This window comes from Rhipicephalus microplus, chromosome 3 (genome assembly GCF_043290135.1).
Source record: "Rhipicephalus microplus isolate Deutch F79 chromosome 3, USDA_Rmic, whole genome shotgun sequence".
Lineage (NCBI taxonomy): Eukaryota > Metazoa > Arthropoda > Arachnida > Ixodida > Ixodidae > Rhipicephalus > Rhipicephalus microplus.
In genome coordinates, this window is record NC_134702.1 from 141,686,119 (window position 1) to 141,702,811 (window position 16,693).

At 42.8% G+C, this 16,693-nt stretch overlaps 1 protein-coding gene across 2 annotated transcripts; it reads right to left on the minus strand.

Annotated features, from left to right (window-relative positions):
• Nucleotides 1–509: 509 nt before the first annotated feature.
• On the minus strand, nt 510–16,253 carry LOC119185431 (uncharacterized). 2 transcript variants are annotated; one of them, XM_075890338.1, is made up of 3 exons: nt 16,057–16,252; nt 2,310–2,382; nt 510–779 (listed from the first exon to the last, which is right to left on the minus strand). In XM_075890338.1, exons 1-3 carry the CDS (start codon nt 16,165–16,167, stop codon nt 631–633), a joined length of 333 nt encoding a protein of 110 aa, XP_075746453.1. In that variant the 5' UTR covers nt 16,168–16,252; the 3' UTR covers nt 510–630. The 2 variants fall into 2 exon arrangements, with proteins under 2 accessions (XP_075746453.1, XP_075746454.1); XM_075890339.1 differs by lacking the exon at nt 2,310–2,382 and having other exon boundaries at nt 16,057–16,253.
• Nucleotides 16,254–16,693: the final 440 nt, after the last annotated feature.

Below are 16,693 nucleotides of genomic sequence, written 5' to 3' on the forward strand. Positions count from 1 at the left end.
GAAGTGGTTTCTTCTACATCAAGGAGAAGAGAACCTGATTTTACTGTCGGCATTACAACCAGCTGAGAGCCAGGAGAACCGACTGTGCGGAATGCGCCACTGTTGAAGCAGAACTCAAGCAAGAGGCACCTGAGACCTCAAAAGAAAGACCCCAGAGCTCAGGTGCGCCAGATGCGGATAGCCAACCCGATATGGATGACAACCAAGTTGGAAATGACGTCAGCGGTGACAATCAGATAGCAATAAAGAGTCCGATTCTGGCGAAAATGTGTTACGTCGATCCATCAAAAGCCGACGCCAGCCGGATCACTACCAACCTTAAGGGGAATGAAGGCTGATGCATCGTCATTGGCGCATATATTGACACTGCACACAGTGTATGCGCATACCCTCCAGAGGCAATAAAAAGCCTCTCTCCCGATAAACCTTCTTCAGTGTTGTACGCTCGTGTCTGTAGTCTTCAGTTCTAGATGCAATTGTTGTCAATGGTGAGCAATAAACCACACAAATGAAAATAGGCATCTTTATTTTGCGTGTATTCATTTCAAGCTGTGTCGAGCTGATGCATTACCGGCAAACCTACCACCACATAGTTAGAGTTTAGTGCTGAAGATGTTTTTTGGCGTGTAATTAGCCATCGCAACGCCCAGAACTCCCACCGCAGCGGCCAGAAGTTTCGCTTTCTTGGCGCGCTTCCATTGTTCCATGATCGCTGCGCCCCTCGCTTCCACCACAACGGCCGGACTCCGAGCGGCCTTCGCCACCGCACGCAGCCACACCTGCATTGAGTGAACAAAGAGTTTCGGAAAAACGAAATTATTGGCAGAATTAAGATACGCGCGAACATTTGAAAGTACACCACCTTGTTCGTGTTTGCGAGAAGATTTGTGCATTATATGCATTAGCACCTACGCTGCACACATGAATGGACAATGCGAGTAGAAATACACATCTTGTGACAGTACTGCAGCAATGATGCTGTTGTAGTTTACTGCATTAAGGGCTGCCAGTTGCACAGAAGCCGTTGGGGGGTTCGAAGAAAGAGTGCTCTCTCTAGAAATGTCTCGCGGTGACAACCTCTACAATGTGTAATCAGTATTCTACGAGTGTAGATTGATGATCTATTTTTTTACCGCAATAAGCAGAAAATTCGAGAGACAAAGTTGATAGCTGTGGTTGACTATACTTTTTATTGTTCCTGCAGCCGTTGTTTCTCTTATGCTACTCATCAACAAAACTTCGGCTATGGCATGCTGTGACGATCAAATAATTAGGAGAAACATTGCAGTATGTGCCATCGTATAATTTTGACGAGCGTGAAAATTTTATCCTAGCCAAGTTCTGAGTACGCCGATGCTAGTAAATTTCACCCAAATGCAAATGCGACTGTCGCAGTCATGTTTTGAAAGTGCATCCTAGCACTTAGCAGAGCTATGCCTTACCCACTAAGCAATCAACGCGACATCGTACTACGTTATACCTAAACTCAGACCAAATATAGGTACACAGCGTTGCGATTGTCGTAGTCCCATTGGCATGACCATCTCCCAGTGTGGAGAATCCCGGCCTGCTGTACGGTGCTGTGCTAAGCCTGTCGCTTCTTTACAAAGCACAACCTAAATCGCAAACTGATTTTGCCACTTATATCCTTTAATCACCTGTGTATAACGAATCATATGAGATCGTCAGTACTACATTGTGCAACAAAGCCACTGGTACGAAATATCTGTATTACAATAAAAATATGTTCATTATGCTTGCAAGCAGTTGCAATTTCCTTGTATTCATCTTCTTAAACACGAATACTGTATTGCTTATCTTACGCATCATGGCCTTTAGATGGTCATAAGTAGAAGAAAATTCACTGATACCTTTACAACTTCTGGAAATAACTTATATCTAGCTACACTGATTTGTTATCTGAAAGAGTAAATATTGGATAATAAATCTTTGGGGACCAGTCGTTGATTGGATATAACAATGGAAATCAGCATGCATGCTCAAATAGACAGCAATGCGTACTGCTCGAAGAAAAATTCTGGCGCGGTAAGCAAACATAGTTGCATCGGAGTGAAAATTCCTTCTCTAACGAGTTATCCATATAGCGTGAAGTAAACATTATAAACAAGTTCATATAGGATCGTTATTACTGTAGCTTTCTGCATAATACGTGTCTATAGGACAAATCGTGACAAAAAAATGCCTTGCTTAGTTTGAGTCACAATATTGTTAATTTTTATTTATTCCTGCCAATATTACAAAGATCATAGAAAAAACATAATGCGATGCATTGAGGTCGCCATACCAACCTGCCACTAAGATGGCGCAGACCATGAAGGCAATCAGAAAGGTTTTGGCGTTCATTTTCACCTTGGAGAGTTTCTGTACGAAAAAGTATTCAATCATCAAACTCTGCAGAGCTGCAAATTTTTTACATGTCAGCGTTTTTTCGCGACCCTTTAGTCTCAAAATTCGAAATAAATTATGCCAAAATTATAGGTTATGCCAACTGCGTTATATGGATTTAATAGTATCAGGTGTGATGTTCATTTGAGAGGCATAAATGGGTGAACTAAATCAGGGGCAGCTTGTTTAAGTGGAAATTGTTTAACGAGCATGGTGTACAAAATATATTAAAACATAGTAATCTTGCAAATCAATTCTTCGTAATTTAGAGTACTTTTGAATGAAAACCTGAGGTATTGGAATTAGCATACACGTACTTTCGTTCCTGCTTTTTGAGGTGTTGTTCTACGGGCTTAATTTCGTATCGCTGACCTACATGTAAATCGACATTAGTTTTCGACAACAAAGATTCTTAGCGGTGTAGCACTGTTACAACAGCCTTTTGCGAATATGATTTGTTGTACTAAGCGCACAGATGTTGTGTATCGCTGCATGGGCACTGTGCTTGAAAAAGACTGGCGGATCTAACAATCACACCCAAGAATTTTCAAGGAATGAAACTATTTCACTTACTATCGGTCGCTTTCAAATCAGCAACAAAATCTTGTGGTCTTCCCGCTAACAGAATCGCCTTTTATACAACGTTGTCGAGCTAAAAATTAAAAAAAAAGATTAGAACGTCTTTATTTTACACAACGCTGTAATAAATTTCCACCTGCGAAACTGCCAGGATGGTATCTGAAAGTGCAATATATTCACTGAGCACCCGTATCTGAGGCATTATTAAGTGCTTCCTCTGGAATTGCGTCTGACAAAGCGAGGTGTTTGCAGGAATGATGTACTACTGCGGTGTGCACACTTATCTGCGTTGCTGTGAGAGATGTAAAAGTTGAAGCTAGAGGTCAGAGGATGCATTTTTCATTCTATACATGAATGTAAGCATAATGACTAATCCCAACAAGTTCGTAAATTTACTCCTTCTTTCCAGTGGCATAATTCATTGATGACTCAGGGTTATGTACAGATAATCGTTTTCTGTGCAATCCCACTGCGCTTGACGTGTGTCAAGAAAGCATAAACTATTAGCATCTGCTAAAAGCTTCAGTTTATTAAAGTATATTTCGAAGCCAAATAACTTTATAGAAAGCTTTTATTTTTTCTTGCGTTAGGTTCCCGTGCAGCTTCAATACACACAACACAAAAATTAAGAGCCGTGATTCCTTCACGAAGTCCAGGAGTGACCCATGACTACGGCCATATCTATTTACATGGTAATAAAAATGAGCATGCTCAAATATTTATTTATTCATTTATTTATTTATTTACTTATTCACGTTACCTTACAGGTTCCCGTAGGGACATTGAGTAAGGAAGGGGGGCGAGAAAAGAAAACACAAAATATAACAGAAGAAACAGAGTACAAAACATTACAATGTGGTAATACAACATAACTTACAGAGGAAGGGCATGCAAAATCAATATAGTTACAATGATGGTGTCTAATACAAAGTTGAATAAATGGCAGGTACTCAAAATAATACCAAAGTAGCCGATGTTGGAAGTGCAATTCGGGAACTGAAGCAACAATTAATGAGTGGTACTCATGGTTATTCACTATTTACCAAGTTATATATATGCATAGTGTAAAACAAACATTATAACCACGAGAATATTGCTTCATGTGCACTACAGCCTTCCGCATTTACCATGATGAAGCCATGATTAGGACCGTATGTATGTCCATTGCTAGAACATTAGCAGTCTGAGATGGTGAACGTCCACAGGCGAAGAAGCATAGACAAGCCGCTTGAAGCCCGGTTCACATGAAAATCTCGTCACGCACGACGTCAAACTCTTTCTTCCACACACGTGTGGCACATACTCGTATGCCAGGCCTATGCGCCACCGCAATTTTTTTTTAATTGACCACGCCGCCACTGCCAAGACGACATGCGACGCACTGATATTAGTGTTTTAGCTTAATCCGCACGAAGAAATGGGAAATAAAATACATCATCTTGCCGACGAATTTCTTCTGGATGTATTTCGCAGTGGCCTGTTCATTTCGGCGGCAGCTGATTGCTGAAGTGTGGTGACCAGTGCCCCCCCCCCACCTTTTTTTTATATTTTCTTCCTAAACGGCGTCATTTTTTGTTTCACGAAGTTTTCAGAAGCTTCAAGAGTAGTATACGCAACGCACTTCAACGAAACGAATCACACAAAACATCCAGACATCGGCTTTTGGCCGTACACTGGGGATGTCGTGAATAAGGTGACCAGACGTCTTGATTTAGACGGTACATCTCCCGGTTTTGCGGCTAGGATACCACCGTCCCACCAACCTGTTCACGTGATAGTGTTTTGTCCTTATTGCTGCCGAAAGCGGGTCGCACTGGCGGTCAGCAAACCCGGCCGCCACACCTCTTTGATATACTACACCATACATGGCCATGAGCTGCTGTATTCCTCTTTTTATTTCTTCATTTGTACCTCTCTTATTCTTTTTATTTCTGTCTTTCACACCCTCCGTGTATCTTTTTCTCGTTTTCCCGTGAACTAGCGCGCCTGGTCAGCCGTGGGGTTGGGGGAATCAGCTTCCGATTTGGGAATCGGAGTTGAAAATCCGCCTCGAAATTTTATTACACTTTATTTATTTCTTCTTCTCCTTTTCGCCTTTCTCTAGACTTGGCTGAGCAGTGTCCTTACCTTAGCTTTGAAAATAAGGGTGATAATAACCACAACACACAAGCACAAAGGAGACAGGAAAACGAGCAAGCTCTTATGATCTAGTTTTTTTTTTCGTGTTTGTGTGTTGTGAATTATGTGTTGCGTTTTTTTTACATACACAAACTTGCGCCGATTCGCCCATCTCCTTCTACTAGTTCTTTTTCGCGGCACTCCTCTCTTTACTAGGCTTTGCTCTTCAAGACCACCACCTGCAACGTCCCCGTAACCTTGCTCGCTACACTCTCTCTAATGTACTTGCCTTCCCTCGCACCGGCAATACTCGGCTGTGGGCGATACACGATCCAATTCGTGGCGATACACGCCTAATTTCTTACGTACACCTTACGGACATACTACTACAGTCCCTTTCACTGTTTGCAAACAGAGCTCTCTGAAGACATTCGGTTTTGTCCCTCAAAATTTGGCCGAATCGGTGGACACCAAGATCTTTAGAAATAGCCTGCTGGTTTTCTACAATTTTTTTCCTTATTTCACAAAATGTATTCGAATAAAGGTTCTTTCGAGCTACATAAAAAAATTAAGAAAGATTCTCTTGTACTTTATGCACGTTCCTTTTATGTGAAAAATGAAAGAGAGACCTTTTTTATCTTTGAAATGTATAATAACGATGTATAATAACGATAAGTATATTAACAAAGTTTATAATAACTTACGTGAAAAAAGAAAACAAAGTGAAGAGGTGAATTTCCAACAAAAAAAAACGCGTGAACTCTTTTTTTTCAGGGTGAGGGCCACTTCTGCTCCGACCCATTACGTGTTGGTGGCAATATCATTGCTATCGCAATGGTCTGGTGATTTGTGGCGTAGTGGGTACTCTGCAAGTGCCCTTGTAGTAGTTGCCCAAAGAGTTGCCGCTATAATTATCTTCATTTCTGTTTCTGACCAGATGTCTTCCTCCAACGATCGATTTCTTATCCAAAGAGTGTTTATGATATGTTTCATAACAGACGCTCTTACAGCATTCTCTCTAACTGGGCCGTGTTTTCCACACAGACCTGGAGGTCTTTTTCATCATCTGCTTCACTCTCACGACACGTGTGCCCATTTTGCCGGCGGGAACTACAATACCTATATTAGAGGACTCTGTCACGTGACTAAGGTCTCTAAACACCACGTAACAGATAATCACATGATAAAGTCATGTAACACTTGGTCACCTGATATATTCAAGCCAAGAACATGTATCAGCGTATTATGGCACTAAACACGCTAAAGCGAGTGAGGTGAGAAGTTTCTGCCAAAACCACGTGAAACTTGTGTAGTGTGGGGAATCGACCGAAACCGGAAAACAATAGCCAAGTCTAGTCATACTTAGTACTACTAACAAACAGTATTCTTCTCTAGCGAAAGCTTGGCATTATCAGCAAACACCTAAATATAGGTCGAGCACTATAGCACCGCTGTTGGCTCCAGCCTTCCGCCTCAAGTGAAGGCTGCGCACATTTTTCCGGAACGTTTTCTAAAACGCTGTCATTAACACGTTTATTGGAGTGCCACTCCTATAACAGTGTCATCTGGCTAGCGACACCCAGTTTTGTAAGTCGTGGTATGTGCAATAGAGGGTTTTTTAGCCGTGGCCATAGATGTCTCCATTCTCGTTGTCTCTCTCCAGTCATATTTGTCGCCACACCATTAATGACGACTGCCCCTACGTTCGTGGAACCCATATTATCATCATAAATTACCCTTCACGAGATACTTGTCTTCCATGAAAAGCTCCCTCCATTTAGAGGAAGAAGAAGATCGCTTGTTGGCCTGCAGGAGATTTTTAGTGCTGTTGCAGCGGCAAGCTGAAATTGTGAGTTCTATCTGTTTACTCTTGAGTGCCTTATTTCTGTATTCAAAATGCAGCCTATATACATACCACCCTAGAAGAGCTTTTCGTGAGCGCTTCACTGATTGAGTATGAGTGTAGCAGGAATGCAGCTGGTGTCAGGGTAGTCGCAGTAGGCCTTGCACAGAGATGAAGGAACACCATTTACTATGCAGGACCATAAATTCTTGTGGGATTACTACAGCTTAGGCAGACAAACAGCCGCAGCATTTCGAAATAATCCATTCGATGATTTATCACGAAAAGCAAAGAAACACGCAAAACAAACCAGTACTGCTGTCACTTTATTAACCCTTGGTCAGAGGCTTTATTTTTTTTCTAGCCTCGTTGGGGGTTGAATGGCCTAAATATTTTCATTTATGAACAACCCGCCCAGTATTTGTGTAGTCTTTCTGAGAACCATCATCCTCATTCGAAAAGCAAGGGATATGTTTTTACCCATTTACAGCTTGAGTGGAATGGTTACGCATCGCGCCAGTGTATAGCTTTTCGAAGTTAACGTGGAGTAGGTCAATCTTCAGTATCAGTTTCACAAGAGAGTAGTGCCGAATATACAGAAGTGTAAGTAAGATAGGGAAACACTTTGCATGTCGCATCAGGTTAAAAAATCTTTATTCAAACCTATTCAGTAATTATTCAAACAATGAGAAGGCATCTCCGGTGCCGTAATTCTAGACCAGTTCATGGAAGGCGATTATCTTACAAATAACTGAAGTAACCACGAATCCGTGGGGTCCAAAGGTAATAAATTTTCTTCCAATCACCAGAAAGTGGGAACATTATTGAAAAGATTCATCTCAAAGAAATGATACTTTTAATGCATCTTCGTTTTTTTTCTTGTGACTACATAAAGACTTCTAGACTTTTGTTCCACATCACCATGAATAATACCAGCTGATTTGGAACTCATTGCACAAAAGGAGTCCAGACATTCCCAAATAGTTATCACTATGAGTGATTGTTGTTCAGAAAAACCATTCAGCTGGCATATTAACTCGACATACTAACTTGGGAGGCAGGGAATGTGAATTAACAAATATAATTACTGCCATTGTTCAAGATCTGTGAAATCATAAAAAACAAAACCTATGATTTACTCAAAGCCCACCATAGGAACAGGAAGAGACTGCAGTCTTTTTAACAAATTAAAACATTGAGCAACACTTGTTTAAAAAAATATTTGAAGCAGACGATGTAGCTTGACATTCTTTCTGCATTGTTGAAATAGTGAGAGAAACTGTATCTTACTACGGCTTGTTTTGATGAACATTGCTATGAGCAAACAACACGAGATCTCCTGCCAAGCCGCGGCTGCTCACTGCACCCTTAATATACCTATAAGAGACCTTAATACAATAATGTTTTTTTCTGTTATATATATTCTGTTTGCTATAGCGAGTGAGCCATCTTTGCAAAATATATTCCGAAGATAATAGGATGTCATGGCTACAACTTCAACTCGGTGGTTACTCGTGTAGTTCCGTACTTAAACAACGCTTCCCATAAAAGAGATGCTTATGCTCGAGTAGAGTGATTACGGAAGCTGAGGGGGGCGGGGAATTATCTAATAACCCGAACCTGGCACTTTCTCGCAAACAAAGCATTCTAACGCGAGAGGCTCGGGAGATTCGAGTGATTACTTCACCAGTTCTACGAAGGCAATCAACTCACACTTGATATGCAATAGCACGCTATAGTCTAAACACACGAGTCTCACGAGTCACGTGCTGTGTGTTTTGCTTGGCACACCGCAGCGCATAATCACGTACGATGTTCGATTTATTTGTACGAGAGTTCGAGAAAAATGTAAAGGAAATCGGGTAGAAGTGCATGAATTCTGTCTCTAAGCGATGACATCACAAAGAAGGTGCAAAGGAATTGATGATTCGACGAAGCGTTCAAAAGACAAAGCTGTTCGTTCCCACTTTCTTTCGTGGGTGCTGCAAAAGGGGTGGCGCGCGTGTCTCGCTTCCGCGAACACGACAACCATGATTTCAATGCGCATGAACTTTGAAGCTACATCAAGTGTGACGGTACACTGCCTTCTATGCGTGCAGGCAACACACTTCCGTGGCTATGGATGTCACCGAAGCTTGCAAGAGCGACGAACGTGGCACGACTCGTGAGCCTCAAGTTCATTCATTGAGGCTCCACTCTGATCGACCGACAACTACTGACGGTTTTGCTTCATCGAGGCTGGGACGCCGCAGAGGCAGCCGTATCTGCAGCACCGCAGAAGGAGTCGAATCACCGGCCTCACAGAAAGCGCAAGACCATGCCAATGACGCACAGAAGGCCCTGTAAGCGTGAACGTAATGTGGAACGGGGAATAACGTACTTGATTAGATTTATTGCCTAAAGAAAGTCTCGCTCATTCTTTAAATGATAAAAGTGATGGTAATAAACAGTCACTGCTGTTTCTTGTGTTCAGAAAAGTACATACCTTCATAGCACATTGTGTAAGCTAGCAGGAAAGATAAATACGTTATCCCTCATACACATAAAGATACAAAATATGACGTTTGTTTAAGAAAGAGACAGTGACACACACGACACCAAGTACTTGTTTCTCGCGTTCAGAAAAGCACATAACTTCGTAGCACATTCCATAAGCTAGTAGAAGAGATGAATACGTTGTTTCTCATGCACTTGAAAATGCAGAAATATCACGTTTGTTTAGGAAAAAGACAATGACACACATTACACCGAGTGCTTAGTAATTTGGGATGGGATATTCGGTTATTTTAAAACTTAAGTAGGAGCGCAAAGTTGCCTCACCACGAAAATTTCGATAAGTTACAACATAATGTAGTTCCCGCAAGCGTTGTGGTTTCCTTTGTACTGAGAAACCGCGCATATGATTTAGAGTACAAGGGGAAGGTGATGTATTCAGAAGAATTGATTGCAATTCAAAGTACTAGGTACTCTACTATGTTTGCAGAAAAATTGCCTCATCAAGGAATATTTGTTCACGACTATGTGAAAACTTCTGCTGCATGCAGCCATCCTAACTCGAGTTTTTGTGAAAGAGTTAATGCAAGTTACATGCTGGCTTAGTGTGACATTTAAATCACACATCAATTCAGGTGACGGACTATTCATATGCAGATTCCATTAGTATCCTTAGCAACCACTTCGGCCACACGAGAATTATCGAGCAGGAGTATTTGGAAAACCTCAGAACCTTCAAGCCCATACGATGTTCCACTGACATGGCCGCCATGAGAAACCTCGCACATACTGTGACCATAGACGTGACAGGTTTCAAGGCTCTTGGACGATCGGAGCTTTCAGACGCCGCGATACTTCTTGACATTTTGACCAAGGTGATCCCCAATTGCGTTGTGGTGGAACACTACAAAAGGCAGAGCTCATAAGAAAAGCCCAACGAGACACAATCACCAGAGATTGAGCTACAGCAGCCGTTGGACCATCTGCGACTTGAGGTAGAAGACCGCGAGAAAGGGGCGCAACATGAGTCCAGTGTTCGCGACACACCTGAAGGAAGGCGTGTAAGGAGGCCCATGGGATGTCTACCATTTTGGTCTTGCACAGTGACTTCAAGATGACGGCGAAGAACACCAGGACTGCATCACAACCGCCCAGACTGCGACAGCATGAGAATGTTGCTGCTGCTAGGGTGAACGAGGCAAAGACAAGAAAAACAAGCGAACTCTTCTAAAGGGGCTGCAGGAGAACTTCGCAGAAGAGTCGGCATATTGGATCTTTGTGCCAACGGAAACTGAACATGTAAAGCACAAGTTTACCGAAGTGGACGCACTCAGATACATGAGCGTGGCACAAGCATCAGAAGCACCAATGGAAGAGCAAGCGCAGGAGGAAAACCGGATTGTCACAGAGAGACCTGGAATTAGTACAAATACTTGTGAAAGAGGAACATGTGCTTAGGACGTGGGAGCATCACAGTTCTTCACTGTCAGGCATCACCTCTTAAAAATGAGATAGTTTGGTCATGTTAACTAAGAATACCGAATCACTTTCAGCTGTTCAGGCCTCTACAAAAACTGTACCCTTTAAAGATCGCCACCTCAGGCCCTGGAGTGTGTTGAATATTAGAAGAAAAGAAGAACAATGATTGCACTAGCACGCGGGGCATGAGGTGCGAGACCGGACTGAACTGGATCGGCCAAGAAGAGACGCGTTTATACAACGGTGCTCTTGGCAATAAAGTCACTCTGTTTTCAATCCTTCCAACAAAGACGCTTCCTTTATTCTACAGTACGTTCCTGCAAGCATCGACTTGCAAGCTAGTGGTGTATTTAAAGCGCTGTATAGTGAGTGTTTAATAGTTTGTATGGAAAATTTCGGTTTGTTACACAGCTGTCATGATGTATTTCATTGCTGAGGTACAGAGCCATACACTTTCTAGTTTTATTCTTTTTACTTTTTATAGCTGAAGCTTCTAGTGAGATCCTGCTCGAAAATTCAACCTTATTTCATCGTGAGCACATTACATAAAAAAGCCCCTACATATGTTGCTAAATAAAAGGATTCTGCGTTTCAGTTATATATAAGCTGGCAATCTCAAATTTCCCCTGAACTCTATAGTAGTACAGCTCATTGTGCAGAAATGTCGTTGCTCCTGGCAAAGTACAGCGGCGCTTCATTCAAGTGTCTGCGAGCCATGATGATAAAAAGCCCGGTTAATTTTCTTCTTTGCAGTACACCCAAGCCCGATGATCAACCTCCTGTCATCGCCAGCGAGTAAGTGGGCTCAACCATAAGTGGCCAGGTTGAAAACATGCTGCGGACACACAATGAACGCACCATACTTACACTCAGCCTAGGTTAAAGTGCTTTGCAAAAAGAAGGCCTCTTTTAATAATCTCTCAATAGTCATGACTCCTTCGAGCGAATTCAGTCCGCCCCCCCCCCCCCCACAGGATTATTTTCCTTTACTGGCCACCTTCCTCAGTTTTTGTTTTACTTGCCATGTTATTGAATTTATGTTAACGTCCTCGGTGGAATCGCCCTAAGGAATCTGGCATCAGCAGCATAAAGAAAAAAACTATTATTTCATGTCTACGCTTGTTGCACACTAATGTAGTGCAGAACACTGGTGTTGAAATGATGCGAAGAAACTCGTAGTTTGTCCTTAGTACAAAATTTTACGTTGTCATATTCACAATAAAATGCTCGGAATGCTGTGGACTTAGATATCGCTTAAACCACAAAAAATGCTGGCACCACAATTTTCAATTTTTCCACTCACATTATTACAACCAACAAAACAGGCATATAAATTCGCAGCTTCTTCGTAACTCTCAAAGTTTTAGAGGTTTTCCAAAATTCTACTTCACTGTATTAGGTAGAATGGGGGCATGCTGTAGTATGCTAGTGTTTTCGCGTTTTCTGTGGGCACTATTATGTGATGTTGGATGAACTGTTGATATATTGTAATTACGTACACGGTTCACTATTTCAGTTATTATTTCCTTCAACTCTCTCAAAGTGATGTGACATAAACATGAGCCATTTTCTATGGCCAACCCACTCATTCGAAATTGTTGCCACTGGTGACTGTAGGGCTGAGAAACGCATCATATTTTCTTCAACAAATTTGAATAGGACGTGGTGGTTTGCAATCCAATTTGAATTGCTAGCAGTCACTTTGGCTATAGTGAAGGCAGTGCCGTTGCTTTTCTTAGAAGTAAACGTGCTGAGGTGTTACTTGTTTAGCCCCGAAGACAAACTGTTAACTGTTTTCTTCTTTCTTGCAGTACACCAAAGCCATACGAGCCGACTCCCATCCCCTCCAGCGAGTTAGTATGAGGCCACATACGTGGCTTGTCAGTAGAAATAGTATAGATAAGAGAGATAAATAAAGAGGAAAGGCAGGGAGGTTAACCAAGCTTGGCTCGGTTGGCTACCCTACTGTAGAAATGAAATGGTATTTCTGTAGCAGCTAACCGCGTATAATTTGACACTTTTGCAGGAACCGCACAAAGGAAACCGGTGCCAGCAGTGAAAAACATGAAAGGTAATTTCTGTGACGTCTATGCCCCTCTGCTGCCAGTGCCATGCAGCATATCAGGGCAAACATCATGCATGTACAACCGTAGCTTGTCTTTGATGTAAACATTGGCACCGTCCTGATTTGCACTGCGCGAGATGGAGTATGTTGAAGGTATTGCATGATTATTCAAGTAGAAGAATAATTAGCTTATATCATTCCTACCAAAGAAAGTATGCGTAAAGGACTCAGTTACGCATTGGAATAAAAACCGTAGGAGCTAACTCTAAACTTATAATATAACTCGAGGCAATCAATATACAACCAAGTGTAGCAGAAACAAATCGAGAACCGATTCGAGAAAACATATTGAAATTGATGAGTTCACACTAGAAAACGAGCTGTCAATTTTTCGAACATATACTCTAAGCATTAGTCAACAAGTGAATTCATTTGTGATTTTGCTGAGCTGATATTAGGACGTTTTTTGGAAGTATGCATTCATGCTTTAGTATATTGGGAGAGTGTTCTGCTGCATGCTAAAAAACCAGATTTCTTTCAATAACCTAACATGGCATACTTGCGAAGATGTGATGCAATATTTAATACTGAGGTACAAGGATTGCAACTTGAACGTGTATCTCCTTTTCATTTGCAAAGTAACAACTGATCTCCTTACCGAAACTTCAAGAGCACCCTTTTTATTCTACACTCTAACCAGGTTATATCGAACTCACGAAAAAATACAGTGATGAGTTCGATGTATTATATAATTCAAAATAGGACTTTCGAAGAACATGCCTCATTCGCGATGGCCCATTGGGCTTTCAGGTGGGCTTCTTAGCAATACATGAGAATAATAAAACGAAGCTCGCTTACATCAATTACTGGGGATTTTTCAGAACGTATGCAGTGGGGGAAGTGGGGTACATGCTGCCGTGAATAGTGGGTGACGAAGAATAAAACAGCGCTGCAGACTTGAGCAGATGGTAAGAAGAAACTTCGCTAACCATGAAAGGAGCCGCTTGACGGCTCGTAGCTCGCGGGAAGCCTGTGTGCTGCCTTGGCATATGCGGTGCCATGATTTTTGGATATCGTATACTGGCGACTTTCTTGGCATGCTGTAGGTCACGGCTATGCCAGGCTTCTTTTCTCCAAATTAGACTGCGTTTATTAACGACAGCATTGTAGAAAACAGCCAAGTTCTTCTCTTCTACGGCAGTGGTTTTGTTAAATAAGGTCGTTGAGAAGTGAATGCCTACTTCGCAAGAATGTCATGAGAGGTGATCATGAGAGGACTCACGCAACGGCCAAGGATAGTTTCTACTCACCCTGCGTGGTGGCCTCCTAAATACACCACTCACTCTTGCAAATTATGTAAAAATGTCTTCATCTTTAAGCAAGACCCACTTTCTTGGGGCTGATCACACTTTACGATGTTCGATATAACAATTGTTTCGATCATATGAGGTCAATGCAGTCGTAAGGTTTCCTATACACAAACGTCAAACGCCAGTCGTGATCGAAAATATTTTGACATAAAAGATAATTCCTTCGACCGGAGTTCGCTATACTTTGTTGTGCGCTATAGCCGCGTCCACTTCTGCCTAGAGCCCGGGGTCGAATATCCAGGGTTCAAAGGGTTCAAATGAACCTGGCCCTCCAGTTTTAGAGGGCCCCCCAAGGGCCAGAAGAAATGGCCGACTTCGTTGTTTTGTTCGAAAAAAACTAACCCTCCTGCTGGATCCCACAGGCAGAAACAGGTTATCTATTTCAATAATGAATATATATGCCTCCAAGATGTTTTTCGTTACATAACGTGCAAACTAGAAGTCACCTCACAGTCCTGCTGTGTGCGGTAAAAACGTTTTACTCGCCCATTACCATGCATCATGCAGAGGTAAGGAGCTGATCTAGCGGATGGACGCCCAGAGGAGCCTAACGAAGATTTTAGCAACTATATACAGTCCAACACGTAATACGAAGGCGCCTAGAGAGAGATTCCTCTGAGATATCGTTTGATGCGCAAAATGAAAATAACCGGTATGAAGCTGACGCCCAGGTATTCTATAGTATGCTTTCATTATAGTGTAAACAACGCAGCATAAATACTCTTATGGTGCAAAACTTCCCGATCCTGCAAGGAGTCCGAAGGAGTAATGTTATGATTCTTCGCTTCTGGCATTGCCCTTCCATCTTAATTCTTGATTAGTGGTTACATAGGGAAACTTAAGAGACCATCACTTGGTAAAGGTTGTGCACAGGAATTATCTACAACATATATCCCCTATTTGGTAGCCAGCAGACCGTCATCCAAATTGCTTGAGCTTAGTACAAAGGTGGGGATCTCCGGAGAGGGTTCGAATAAATATGGCTTGTGTTCTTTGCAGGTAAATAAAAAAAGCATCGTCTGAAGCATTACCCCAGATCACAAAGTGGGAAGAAAGGGAGCGGGGGGAGGGAGAGGGGCCGCCTTAATATTTTAACCAGGCCATTTGCACTGTTATTACGGCCTTGTCTAGAGCACTAGAGTACCAGGTTTTTCTCTGTGGGGCGGCGCGTTGTGGCACTTGCGGGCTCCGACTTGGTACGCCCAGGAGCATGCATGGCCTCATATACGTGAATCTGCGCATAATGTTTGAAACGAAAATGATGTTGCTAAGCACCTTTGTTTTCTCAGCGGTACATATAGCCCGAGGTTTTCACTTTGCATCTAACTGCGTATATTAAAACAGCCAGAAAGCGTGCGTGGTCTCTTCTTAAACAGCCAGGTGGGTGTTGTCAGCTCCAACACTTCATTCCGTAGACGCCACATGCGCCCGATTCTGAGTGTATCAGTGGTTAAACAAGGGTGCTCGACGTTGCCACACATACGTAGTAGGTGTGCCTGTGTTAGGGGCCCCGCATGCTCCTGAGCAAACCATCTCCGTACCCGTAACTACCACAAAGTGTCGCCCCACGGAGCAAGACCACCTGCTCTTCGTGCTCTACACAGATTTGGACGTGGTTGCACAAGCTATGAATCGCAAGATCAGAACTGTTGCTGCTCACAAAACAAGTACATGGGGTGCTACGCAGGAATGCCTGAGCTTACCCGGCAGACGAGTTCGCTCCGAGCTCGCTCGTGGTGGCCATGGCATGAGGACAGTGCGGAGCGCGGGATAGCAGTGTTGGTAAAAATGACTACGGAACACGCGTGGCGCATGGGCGTTGGAAAGATGCGGGTTTCTGCGGCAGTTATTAAAAAAACACCGCGTTCGATCACGTCAGCGGCGCCACTCAGTCAACATTTTAACAGTGCAGCGACGTCAGCGTCATTGTTGCGCTATCTTTTTGCCAACTCAACACGCACTTCCCCCAGGCGTGTTCGTGGGCGTTTGTCCTGTTTCAGATAAGTTCTTTCGTTCCACTTGTAGCATGTAAATTTCCACTCTCGAAGGCAGCAAGGCTGCATACAAAGCACTCTAGATCTGCTCGTTCCGCTTCTATTTATTATTTCAGATGAATATAAGGACAGGTGGTCACCAGGGCGCACACATCGTGGTGGAAACGCGGCTGTGATTATATACGTCGTGAGTTCGGTAAAATTGAATGCGAGACATCACGGCCGCGTGGTGATATCTCTTCTACTTCTGCGTGCGTTTGTGCATATTCTACGCGATAAAGCTGATACATTAATCGTGCCGCTCGACAGGAGCACTGCTGCTCGGCAAGAGCAAACGTGTTGGGCG

What these genes read in the sequence shown, in the direction of transcription:
- LOC119185431 (XM_075890338.1), bottom strand. Translation starts at nt 16,167, where the DNA reads ATGCGCCACGCGTGTTCCGTAGTCATTTTTACCAACACTGCTATCCCG. An exon ending in GGAGCGAACTCGTCTGCCGG is followed by an intron (nt 2,383 to 16,056) that starts GTAAGCTCAGGC and finishes TTTTTCGTACAG; the next exon opens with AAACTCTCCAAGGTGAAAAT. An exon ending in CTGCGCCATCTTAGTGGCAG is followed by an intron (nt 780 to 2,309) that starts GTTGGTATGGCG and finishes CACTCAATGCAG; the next exon opens with GTGTGGCTGCGTGCGGTGGC.